Consider the following 12349-nt stretch of genomic DNA (forward strand, 5'->3'; position numbering starts at 1 on the left):
CAGTTACCCCCGTTCTTCTTCGTGTTGGTTGGTGCTGTGTGGCGTGTGGCTAACGATGTGATGGCGCATTACTGCCACCTACTGGCATGGGTGTGAAACAACTATATAAACGTAAACATGTTTTAAATTGTACATATATATATATGATATAGCTCTGCTGTTGTTTGCAGTGTGTTTGCATGATTTAATGGTAAATATAGGGGCAGTTTTAAATCACTTCAAATCCTATGGTAGTCAAAAGTTGCACTTTTAGTTTTAATCTTCACCTTCACACTTACATTTTACATTAATAAACTGGGTAAAGAGAAAGATGGATCATGCTTATTTAGTGTTAAATAAACGAGAAAGAAAGAAAAACAAAAAAACATGTAAATACACAATATGTAACTGTATGTCTCTCAATTCAATTCAATTTAATTCAATGCAATTCAAGTGTTTATTGTCATATGCACACGTACAATGAAATTCTTACTTTGCTGTCCTCTCAAAAGTACCAGCATAAAGTAGAAAATACATTTTAATATAAAAAAAAAAAAAAAATAAGGATAAATATACATAAATAAAAATAAATATTACAAAAAATAACAATATACACGCATAAAATATATATATAAATATATGCATATATACAAGCAGGGAAACTTAAAGAATTGTACATAAAGTGAACCAATCTCAATCAAGACAATAACAAAAGATCCATGGAACACTATTTTAAAAAAATATATATTTATGTTTAATTTTGTTGCTCAGAAAGCGCAGATCAACACTCTGGCTGAACTAAATGACTACATGAATCAACAAATAAAAATTAAATAAATCACTACTAATGACGTGATTTAAGTTTCACTGAACTCGATCGGATTTCTGCGTCCACACAGACGTGACAAAAATCGGATCTCTATATGAGTCAACGACGCAGCCTGTGAATAGTGTGAACGTAGCTATTATGTCACAGTTATTAAGGAGCGGGGACTCCTCTGGTTGTTTGCCGATCACACCCCTATTCCTGTCCCTGTCCCACAGCTCCATTAACAACATTCAGGCTGTCGGTCGGAGCACAGCACTATGCCAACACTCAGCCATCGGCTCATGTTTCGGGCTGGTATGAGTCGTCTCCGTTCTCCCTGACGCTTTTAAATAAAAAGCAGCGAGACCAGGGTTACGCGACATCAAAACAAACCAAGAACCGGTCCAATTCCAAGTGTTAACGTCGCTAGGTAAGTGGGCAACTTAACTGATATAGCATGTTGGCTAGCATTAGCGGCTACTGCGTCTCTTTAATCGTCAATGTGGCACACAGGGGAGCTTTTGTACTGAATAGTTTGATAATATAACGCCTTGGTCACGAAGCCCGCACCATCATATGTCATGTTGAGTCATGTTCTGTTCGGAAACAGCCAAACAAGTATGAGGGTTACGTCTCAGCTGATGTGTGGGCTTTGCTAGCATGCTACCGGGCTAGTTTGGTAGCTGTGTCGCATAGCGATGTTCTCCACTACAGCCTAGCCACTGTTAGCCACAGCTAATAAACATTAATAAGAGAATAAAAGCGACCGACACTAGTAATTACTTGACGTGGGTAAGTCTAACTAGCCGGGTTAGCTTCATCTGTGTCGTGTCATGTTATTATGTTCGTGGTTCTCTTGTTATAAAGCTATCACGCCAAACTCCATAGTTAATAGTCACATTTAATATAGATCTTCCCTCCTACAGACATGTTTTCGTACTGAAGCCGTGTCTGCCCTTTGTCAAAGTTTAAGTTTATGGGTGTGGTGAATTCGGCGTATGGTAGTTTGACTAGCTTTTATTATAAAGCGAATCCAAAGGTATTATTATTATTATTAGACATTCGACTCCTCAGCTAGCAACCGCCAAAATAACGGTGCAGATGTTGCAATGTTTTCTGTGATGCTCGACATTGACCTGCTGCACCTGATGCTATTTTTTAGTGACTTGAGTTTTAAATATTAGTGGTAGTGGTTTTCAAAGTGTGGTTGCATGATATACTTGTACATGTAATGCTGACTGTGTCAGACTTTTGCATATTGTATGGTTACACCATTTAAACTATATGGCACGTGATCGATTGCTGATGCTGATTTGCCAATTGATTTTTCAGAGATCATTCTGCAGGTTTGCATGGCATTAGAAAAAACAACATCTAATTACTGTGTTTAAAATGCATATAAATACATTAGTTCCACTGAAATTGTACCAAATTCCTCAAAGTCAAGACTCACACTCCCAGTTAATGTGATTGGGAGTCGAGCTTCTACTGCATGTATGCCTGTATTTGTCAGACACGAGCTGGCCTGGACGCTATGTGCACACTTCACTCCAGGGTTTAACCCCGAAATAGCAGAAGAAACTGATAAACAGATGAATAAGACAACAGCAAAAGGCATGGTGAATGTTTTGGGGACTGACAAGGAGACTAACTTTATGCTCGGGCAAATATTAATACGTTGAAATTGGGTGTATCGCCAAGCATTACTCTAGCATTTGCTACTAAAAATAGACGAGTGAACTTGTATTGTGTATTGCATGTGCATGAGGAAGTCAAAGGCAGCAACAAAAACTCCCTAAGCAGCATTCAAATTTGTCAACATAAAAGTGACATCCATCCCCCATGTCCGAACAGTCTAGATCCATGTTCTCAAACTGTGGTATGTGAGCTTCCTCTGGTGGGAAAATCAGAAATACTGTTCGACTGGTGTATATATACCATTATATAAAAATAATGTCAAGCGTATCGGCTCATTTTGTCTGCAGCCTCCTGGGTCAAAAGCTCAGCTCTCATCTTTCATGAGCTTGAGACACACAGAAAGAATTGTTGATTCAGCCGCCTGTTACTACGGAGTTTTATTTCCTCTCTTTGTGTCGAGGCTCTTTCACTGGACAGCGGTCGTCATGGAGACGCTACGCAGGAGGCTGCTGGTCCTGGCTCATGAATGTACACTCTGCTCTCATGTCAGAGAGGGACTACCACAATCACTCCTTCAGCTAAGCTCTTAGCATGTGTGGTGCAGCAGTGAAAAGGGTCCCCTGTCAAACGGTGTTTTGTTTTTCATATACGGGTCTTGCAGTATAAGAAAAGTTCCTATCGTTAAAATAAATGAACGACTAAATACCAATTCTTGGTATTAACCGGTATACTGCCCAGCACTAACTGTACCATAACATTTTCCTGTTTTTTTCCCAGAGTGCAGCTCTCATTGTACTTTTTGTTGCAGAAGTTTGTAAAGATGCCTGAGGTCCGGGATCTTTCTGAAGCTTTGCCAGATATGCCCATGGATCCAATCACTGGAGTGGGCGTAGTAGCCTCCAGGAACAGGGCACCCACAGGATATGATGTGGTAAGTGGGACTGGGTGATATGGCCAAATATCCCCCCCCAAAAAAAGGATTATTATTGTAATAAAATGTCAGATAATTTAATTTTGCACCTGAGTAAATGTTGAAGAAACCAGTTCATTGTGGTTTCAAACGTCTGTATCGACAGAAAACAACACTCATTCAAAAGAGCAACATTTCACTAAACTACAGCACATGAGTACCAGTGAAAGTAATGCAGGGTTCATGTTGAGCTAACATGAGCGACTAACAGGATACGTTCAAAGTCCCTGGTAAATTTCATCACCTGCAGGATCTACAGTTTTGAGCTTAGATCAGCTACGAGATGCATTCAAGGAACGCCGTCATTGTCAGAGTTTGATAACCTCTTGTTTCCTGCCCGTTTTCAGGTCTCCACAACAACAGACGGCCTGGATGCTGACCTTTGGAAAGACGGCCTTTTTAAATCCAAGGTGACCCGCTACCTCTGTTTCACTAGGGTCTTCTCTAAAGAAAATGTAAGTAAACTCACCTCACCTACCAGCTATGCATGTCACAAAGGTTTTTTTTAAATATTTTTTATAAACATACAGCATTTTAATTGATGCAAGTGGCAGAGAGTTTAAAATGATAGCCATGTGTTAGTGGTAGTATGAGGTACTGATACAGTCAATATTGACACTTGTCCTAAATGAAAACATGGCTGCCAGTGAGGACACATTTTGTTAAATGGGACATATTATCCAAAATAAACTTTTTTAATCATATTAGTCCTTTTATTTGGGACTCTGGAGGCCCTTTTAGTCGGCAAAATGCGAAAAAAGATGACTCATGTTTTTGTGGTCCTCCTCAGTCTAAGTACAGGAGATGAAACACGCGATGTTGACATCCGCACTCATTGGGACGTCACAATGCGCTAAATTCCTGGAATTGTTGTCTCGCGGAGCTCCGCTTTGTCCATAACAGAGCGAGAGTGCTGGCGAGGACGACAGTATCCGAAAACTGGAAGTCTGCGAAAAGATCTATTCTAGTGCAGCACAGAGTTCCCCACAGACTTCCAGCCTCAGAGGATTTATCTGTCCAGTGGATACATGTTATATATGACGGCAATGTGCCCGCTAGAGCCTGCAAACGATCACTTTTACAAATGCTAGCTGCTGCTAGCTCCCAGTAGCCTCTGTGGCTGATGTCGTTTCCTGTCCTGTTAACCCCCGATCGCTTTCTCTCCAGAGCCATTTAGGCAACGTACTCGTGGACATGAAGCTGATAGACATAAAAGACACCCTGCCTGTAGGTTTCATCCCAATCCAGGAGACCGTCGACACTCGTAAGTAGACACTCGAGTCGAGATCATGGCACTGTTTAGCATCACTTGTGTGGTGGAGTAGGTCTGAAAAAGCGATGGATGGTCTTGCAATGTTGTCGTGAAAGAGCTGACTGGAGTGGAGTGACTCTCAGTCTGCATCTGTCTTGTTGTCTCCCAGAGGAGCAGGCCTTCAGGAAGAGACGACTCTGCATCAAGTTTATTCCACGGGACTCCACAGAAGCAGCCATTTGTGACATTCGCATCCTGGGGCGCTCCAAGCAGGCCCCTCCACAGTACACCTTTATCGGGTAAGTATCTGGGGTGTTAAATTTGAATCGAATTGAACAATGAATGATTTTTGTCTGCTAACTCATCGTACAAAAAACGTTTGACAGGGAGCTCAACAACATGGGAATCTGGTATCGCATGGGCAACGTTCCTCGGGCCCAGGATTCCACGCACACGCCGACCACTAACAATATCCAGAATGTGAACTCGTCCTCGAGCTCTGCCCCAGTCCCAGCTGCTCCAATGCCCAAGTATGTTCTCGTTAATCTGTCTGTACGTGTGCAAACGTCTCTCTTCAGTCCTTAATTCAATGCACAGTTGGATACTGTACCATATTCTTTAAAGCTGTTTTCGCTTCGGTGAATGTTACAGCCGAAGAGGTACGATAGAGAGACGACACCCGGGAGGACACAGCTGTTTCCTGCTCCGTCGTCCATTCCTCTCTGCTCCTGTCCCACTGCATTTACAGCTCATATAAGTTTACTGAAATCTGCTGCTCAGCAAAACAGAAAATGTGATTATTTGAGTGCCTGCTCAGCAATGCAAATCAATGGACTTACTCGACGATCAGGCCTCCAGAAGCAACAAAAATATTGATTTAATCATTCAAAAATATTTCGCCGTGTTTTTTTGTTTTTGGGGGCGGGCCTTAGGAAGCTGTCTGCTGATTGGCTACTGAGTTTTGTAGCGACGGCTTAATGCACCGGAAGTCGTCAACGGGCTCGGAGTCGCAGATTTACGAGATTAAAAGTGGCAAAAATATACGAGAAAATAAAGTCACAGAAAGAAATTTCAACCCCTGGAATCAACTCCAGAACTCTTATCTGCTTCATTGAAGATGACATAACGATGTAATAGGCCACCCCTGTCCATGAAACACATATATATACATATATAAAAAAGTGTTGTAATTCCTACACCGTTCGCTTGATTTGGATGTAAATACCCTCAAATTAAAGGTGAAAGTGTGCAGTTAAAGCACATCTTGAGTTCGTTTCATTTCAAATCCATTGTAGTGGTGTATAGAGCCAGAAAGAATAATCAGATTTAATCCTTTTTTTTCCAAGTCACACATCACTCAATTTCACCACGGTGTGGACTTGCACAATCGTAAGACGGCGTTGAATTAAGCAGATGTTTGTTATCGTTTTGTTCTTTTTTTTCCCCCAAGACATATTTCCATGACGCTCCCGGCCAGTTTCAGAGGGAAGAACACCACCAGACCAGACTACGAGCACCAGAACTCCAACTTGTATGCTATCTCAGGTCAGCAACGGTTTGTTTTTTGTCTTTCTCTTAATCTCTCTACTGATTTTTAGTGATTTCAGGGTCAAAATCAGCCTGAAAATCCTTTAGTTTAAGCCTAACTTTAGACATTTGAAGCTTAAGAGTAATTTGATTTGATTTGATATTTATTAAGAGGAACAGGCTTTTTATTCCTCAAGCAGGCGAACTAGTAAGTACTGTATATCGTAATCTAGTCATGTTATTCACAGATCCAGGTCCAGCTCTTGGTAGTTTTGTGTACGAGTGCTGAGTTTTAAAATGTATATTTACACTTTCTTCTGTCCTCTTTTAGCAATGGATGGCGTGCCTTTCATGATCTCGGAGAAGTTTGCCTGCGCGTCTGACGTAAGTTAACCTAATGTTTTTTACACATTTTGGCTTAAATATTATAAATATTTAAGTTAAAGGGTATTTGTTAATTGCAAAAGAACGCAAAAGCAAATTTGACTATGTACTACATAGCTAATATTTAAAGCACTTTTAAATGCTGTAAGCCATTTTACGACATGTTTAGCAGTATTAGATTTAAAGGAAATAATCGGCTAACTTATCGGTTGAACTTGTTTTCATCACTAACCGACCATCTCTGTTGTTCTACGTTCAGCTGCAGCAGGTGGATCTGATGGGCATCACAATTAAGTCGCTGGCTGAGGTTGAGAAAGAGGTGAGTAAACGGATGTAGTCAGGTTTAATTTTGTAAAATTACACTTTCACTCGTCACTCGTAGCGACAAAAACGTCATAAAACCATATCCAACTTTGATAAACACAGACGTGCTGCACACCCACAGAAAGGTCAGAAACGCAGCTAAAAGCTCACGAAAAAGCGGGCACCGAAGCATCAGCGTGATTGCGTAAACAAACAAAAAATATGCGAATGTGTCATACACATTTATGTCCTTTTGACTCGCTAAAGAAGTTATTCACATGCATATTCTTTTTTTAATTTATTTATTAAAAACAAGTTCTTAGACCAATAGTGACATGTAAGTAAAATTAAATTTTAATAATTTGGTACCTAAGAAATCTCAAATGGCACAGATGGTGCCAAACTAGAGAACGTCTAGACATCTCTTTACTAAAACCTCTGTAATTTTACACTTTTAAGCTCCTACTAAATAATTTAGGGTTGATAATTACTTTAAAAATGCACTATTTTTTTTAGGCGAGCGAAACCTGGGTCTCAGGCTGGTTCACAGTGACTGTGGCACACGCATGCATGCATGATGAAGTCAACACTTAATAACCATAAACTTGAATAACTCTTTCAGGTTCGACTACGCCTTGAACTGAACTAGTTCCTGTTACACACAGTGTCCACCAGAGGTCAGAGTTGTTCTTCGTTTGCCCTGTAGAGAAATGGTGTTGAATGGCAGTTACATTACTGCCATTAAAGGTGCATTATGTAATAAATCTAAATCAACTGGCCGTAAAATCCTCCTAATATGTCACATAGACTCAGGAATAATGTTCATATAACAAACTGAACTCACCAACAACAACAGTACAGACAAAATATTCACATTAAAAAAATCCTTTGCGGACCACAAATCATGTTAATGTATGAAATCATGTTTTGGCATGTGGCGCCACCTACCGCCGTCGACCAATCATTGCAGCCAGTGGAGTCTCAGCTGCCGAGCGACCACGGGTTGCCAGTTAAGTCAGTAAAACGAAACCTAAAAGACCTCTGTATTTTGAATTTGAGCGTAGTAACCGTTTTTGGCCACATTCTTACATATGGCGCCTTTCACTCTGACCTTTAACCTTTAACCTCCGCCGTCCTATTTTCCCAAGTCACCGGAGACACGGAGCATGACCTCACAAATATGACGTGGTTGTCCCTCTTTCAGTATGATTACAGTTTCCGCACAGAGCACAGCGCGGCCGCTCGTCTGCCCCCCAGTCCAACACGGACCTCCATGAGCACCGAGGCCTGAGGAGTCGACTACTGACCTGCACACAGCGAACAGTGACCCCCCCTCCTCCCTACTCCCTCCTCTTCCCTCCCACAGCCACCAGTTTCCCAAACGTGTGGTTGTACAGAAGTCGCAACTATGTACAAAAGGAACTAAATATCTTTTCGAGACGAGATGGAAATCGGACCTTTTTTTTTTGTGCTCGATCGTATGATTTTTAAAAACATTTTCAAGTGTTGTACCACAGCCCCTTGTGAAGGACTTGTTAGCAACAAGATAAAGGGATCTTTTTGTCGTGATGGATGGCACCCGTCAGAGAATGGACAGACTGTGAAAGCAGAGAGCGTTTTCGGCGTTCCCAAGTCACGACACCTGCTGCGCCCGTTCCGAAACGAAGCTCCTCCCACTTCGTGTGTCTCGGGGAGGAAAAAAAAAACACAATAGGAATCTTCGTTTTTATTTTCAACCTCGTACTGATCTTCTTCATCAGTGACGATGTCAGTGTTCTCTCTGTGTTACTGTGATATACTGGCGTGACTGTGAGCGCACTTGTTCTCGTGTTTAGGAAATGTCCGTGCGCTTCCGCGTGACGCCACAGATATGACATTAAAAAAAAAAAAACACTCCCTCGCTGGCGGCAGCTGAGAATATAGAACCACTGTTTAGTGTTTAGTGGTAGTAGTGCGGTTGTATGCAGTGCCCAAAGACCCGGACACTTTCCTTCATCTACTACAACTTCAACAACCCGTTTTTACGTGAATTTTAAAAGGTCTGGTATTAGACTTTACTTGACATTCTTCATTCTTATTGTAGATATTGTAAAAAAAATTACAGTTAGGCAGCTTGTAAACTGATGTACTTTGGCTTCAGCCCTCATTCATAGAGAAAATCACCACAGCACAACTTGCCACCTGACTCAAGCATGAGAAAAGGCTGTCTTAACTTTGTTCATTGGCTAAAAATCAACACTTGCTTGCGTCCCACACTTAGCAGCCGTGGTTTGTCTTGGGCTCAGTGTCCGTGTCTGAGGTTGGTACCCGGCAACACACGACATTGCCTTTGTATCGTACATCCACACTGCAAACAAACTTGACCGTCTCCTGCTTAAAGACCATAGTACAGTTTACACTGCTGGGGGCGTACACATACACACAGCGTTTTTGAACTAAGCTTATTATTGTTTTGTCGAATTTAACGACGATTATGGTAACGCAAACCTTCTCAACACCTTTTTGAATAGCAACGAATATTAACGAGCACCACGTATAATCTTAATCACGCATAATAAATGATCACACAGTGCTACGACTGTGACCCCAGCTGCTGTTTGAACAAACCCTCAAGATCAAAACAATGCTGAACTGAAATCACACTGTGCTCAAATCATCTTCTTACCACACTTGTGTTGACACTACACGGAACTTCTTGTCTTTTGGCTAACTATTTGTTCGTTGCTGGTATTAATGGTGTGTTCCATTTTGTAGTTGGAAATACAAACTACTTTTAAAAGGGGACATATTATGCAAAATCAACTTTTTAATCATTTAAATCCTTATATTAGGGACTCTGGAGGTCCTATAAAAGATGACTCGCTCATGTTTTTGTGGTTCTCCTCAGTAGTACAGGATAAACGGGAGAAACACGCGATGCTGACTTCCGCACTCACTGGGAAACGAAACAAAACGGTGTGCACCGCGTCCGACGTGACCGCAGCGTAAATGTGACAAAATAGTGTTTTATTTTAATGTAATGACGCAACAGTTTTTTTGTTTCCTACTGTACTTTCACATTTGAATGAGTGAAAGTGATTTAAGAAGTTTTTATGGATCCGTCTTAACACGTGTAGGCCACTTCCCACTCAGAACCACTACAGTTGACTTTCGATGCTATGGGAATTTTGACAGTTACCACTTCTTCACAGTGTTCAATCACAATCTTCATCAGTCCTTTCTGCTGCTCCTGACTGTGGTTCGGCTACACTTCGGAAATGATCTGTGACACAAATACCACTGTTGATTCCGATTTTCAACGCTAAGTAGATCTCAGCGCCCCCTTCAGACGACTTGTTACCGAGCGGCATTAATCGTTTTCCAGGCTTCTTTGAACACCGGCTTTGGTTTTGAGGCGTCACGGTCATCTGTGCGAAAGCTATAGCTAACTGACTGTTACATATCCACATTAAAAATGCCCATTTCTGCGATGAACACCATGTATATGCAGAACAGTTGTTTACAATCTAAGATATTGTGCTGACTTTGTATATTCACTGCAAGTTTCTTTTTTATTAAAGGGATAGTAAAGGTTTTTGAAGTTGGCACCGACTTTGCAGGGATACTCTGCATACTCGAGGATAAACAGCTACTTCATAAAAAAGTTAGCCATTTAAAATTAGACGGCATTTTCTCGATGGCAACTTAAGTTTTCAAACAGTCCACTCGCCTGCGCAAAAGTCCATAGAGGAAAATCAGCATTTATATTTGCTCGCAGAAACACAGGAGCTACTGCGATTTAGCTAGGTTTAGCAACACAAAGTTAGCAAAGGTTTTCAAACGCACAAGTTGGAAAATCGACATTCAAACTGTGAAACAGATAACAAGATATTGTTCCTGAGCTATCATAGACTTCAGTGGGTGTAGATTTTTGGTAGTTTAGCCGACAGACACGTTTTCAGTGTTAGCGAGTGTCCGTGTCCGCGCGCTAGGCGAAGTCGGCGACCACTATTTGTCAGTGCGTCGTAAAAAGCAAACTTCAAAAGACCCAAACTATCCCTTTAAAGTAGTTGGCAGCACCAGTAAAAAAAAAATTCCAGTGAGCGTCTTTTATTTTTTCCTTGTTCACACCACTTGTTACAGAAAACAAATGTTCACAAGCTAATGCTAGTTAGCCCCCCCAAGAGTGTCTGCAATATTATCAAGTCATAAATGCATGGATTAACTCCTTTTTACGTTATATTTTTTGTTTGTTTGAATAATGTATTAGTCATTACAGTATTGTGACAGTGACCTAAAGGCTTTGTTGTGTTCAAAAATGTAACCTATACAGTTGTTAGGCGTGTGTGTGTGTGTGTGTGTGTGTGTGTGTGTGTCCAGACAGTTTCTACAGAAACTTACATACTGTAATATCAAACTAATACGATGTCTGCACTGACAACAAATCTCATATCTGCTTTTATGTCTGTTAGTTAGCGTGCATGAGGTGTTCTCTGTTTCTAGGATAAAGATCGACAGTGCATCAGTGCATCTATTCATTTTTGTATCATCAGGTCATTTTATTAAAATATGATGAACTTAAAAGTTGAGTTTCTTGTTCATATCTTGATATTTGAGGCCCGACCAAGGTGGGGATTCTAACGCTCCATAATGGAGGACAGATAAACAACACTGTCTGATGTACAATGATTTTTGGCATTTTTTGGAGTCATCAAGCATTCTCCAGCACAACAATTATTTACTTCTGTAAATTTGATATTTGTACAGGAGAGAAATTGTTCTCCGCATGTCTGAGAAACCAACACTACATCAGCATTTTTAATTTTATTATATTACCCGGTTTAGAAAAACCTTGACAAGTTGACAAGTGTATGAGTGTAACATCTTATTTCTGTATTTTGAGAGAATCTGGCATGTTTTGGCATGTGGCGCCACCTACCTCCGTCTACCAATCATTGCAATCAGTAGAGTCTCAGCTGCCCGAGCGACCACGGGTTGCCAGTTCTGTCTGAGCTACAATGGCGGGAGAAACGAAACCTAAAAGACCTCAGTAATTTGAATTTGAGTGTAGTTGTGTATTTTACACTACCGGTCAAAAGTTTGGGGTCATCTAAACAATTTTTGTTGTGTTTTTCCATTAAAAGTAACACTTTTATTCATCAAAAGAGTTGCAAAAATGAATAGAAAATATAGTCAAGACATTGACAAGATTAGAAATGATGATTTTTATTCCAAATGATAATGTTGTCCTTTTCGTCAAAGAACCAGCAAAACTGTTTTCAGCTGTGCTAACATCATTGCACGAGGGTTTTCTAATCATCCAATAGTCTTTTAACGCTATTAGCAAACACAATGTACCATTAGATCACAGGAAATGGGCCTCTATACACCTATGTACATATTCCATTAAAAACCAGACGTTTGCAGCTAGAATAGTCGTTTACCACATTAACAATGTATAGAGTGTGTTTCTGATTCATTTAATGTTATATTCATTGAAGAAAAGTGC

General features: G+C 40.7%; 1 protein-coding gene across 2 annotated transcripts; it reads left to right on the forward strand.

Annotated features, from left to right (window-relative positions):
• The first annotated feature begins 1037 nt into the window (after nt 1–1037).
• mvb12ba (multivesicular body subunit 12Ba) lies at nt 1038–11185 on the forward strand. 2 transcript variants are annotated; one of them, XM_083889346.1, is made up of 10 exons: nt 1038–1217; nt 3234–3356; nt 3743–3850; nt 4563–4659; nt 4817–4946; nt 5034–5177; nt 6098–6192; nt 6506–6558; nt 6818–6877; nt 8066–11185. In XM_083889346.1, the coding sequence occupies exons 2-10, from the start codon at nt 3246–3248 to the stop codon at nt 8150–8152; spliced, it is 885 nt and encodes a 294-aa protein (XP_083745472.1). In that variant the 5' UTR covers nt 1038–1217; nt 3234–3245; the 3' UTR covers nt 8153–11185. The 2 variants fall into 2 exon arrangements, with proteins under 2 accessions (XP_083745472.1, XP_083745473.1); XM_083889347.1 differs by having other exon boundaries at nt 3237–3356.
• Nucleotides 11186–12349: the final 1164 nt, after the last annotated feature.

The sequence above is a fragment of the Microchirus variegatus genome (genome assembly GCF_963457635.1).
Source record: "Microchirus variegatus genome assembly, chromosome: 1".
In the NCBI taxonomy this organism is placed as follows: Eukaryota; Metazoa; Chordata; class Actinopteri; order Pleuronectiformes; family Soleidae; genus Microchirus; species Microchirus variegatus.

Excerpts from the sequence above, each read along its gene's own strand:
- mvb12ba (XM_083889346.1), top strand. The coding sequence starts at position 3,246 with ATGCCTGAGGTCCGGGATCTTTCTGAAGCTTTGCCAGATATGCCCATG. Across the intron at positions 3,851-4,562 it reads GGGTCTTCTCTAAAGAAAAT|AGCCATTTAGGCAACGTACT; the intron begins GTAAGTAAACTC and ends CTTTCTCTCCAG. Across the intron at positions 4,660-4,816 it reads CCAGGAGACCGTCGACACTC|AGGAGCAGGCCTTCAGGAAG; the intron begins GTAAGTAGACAC and ends GTTGTCTCCCAG.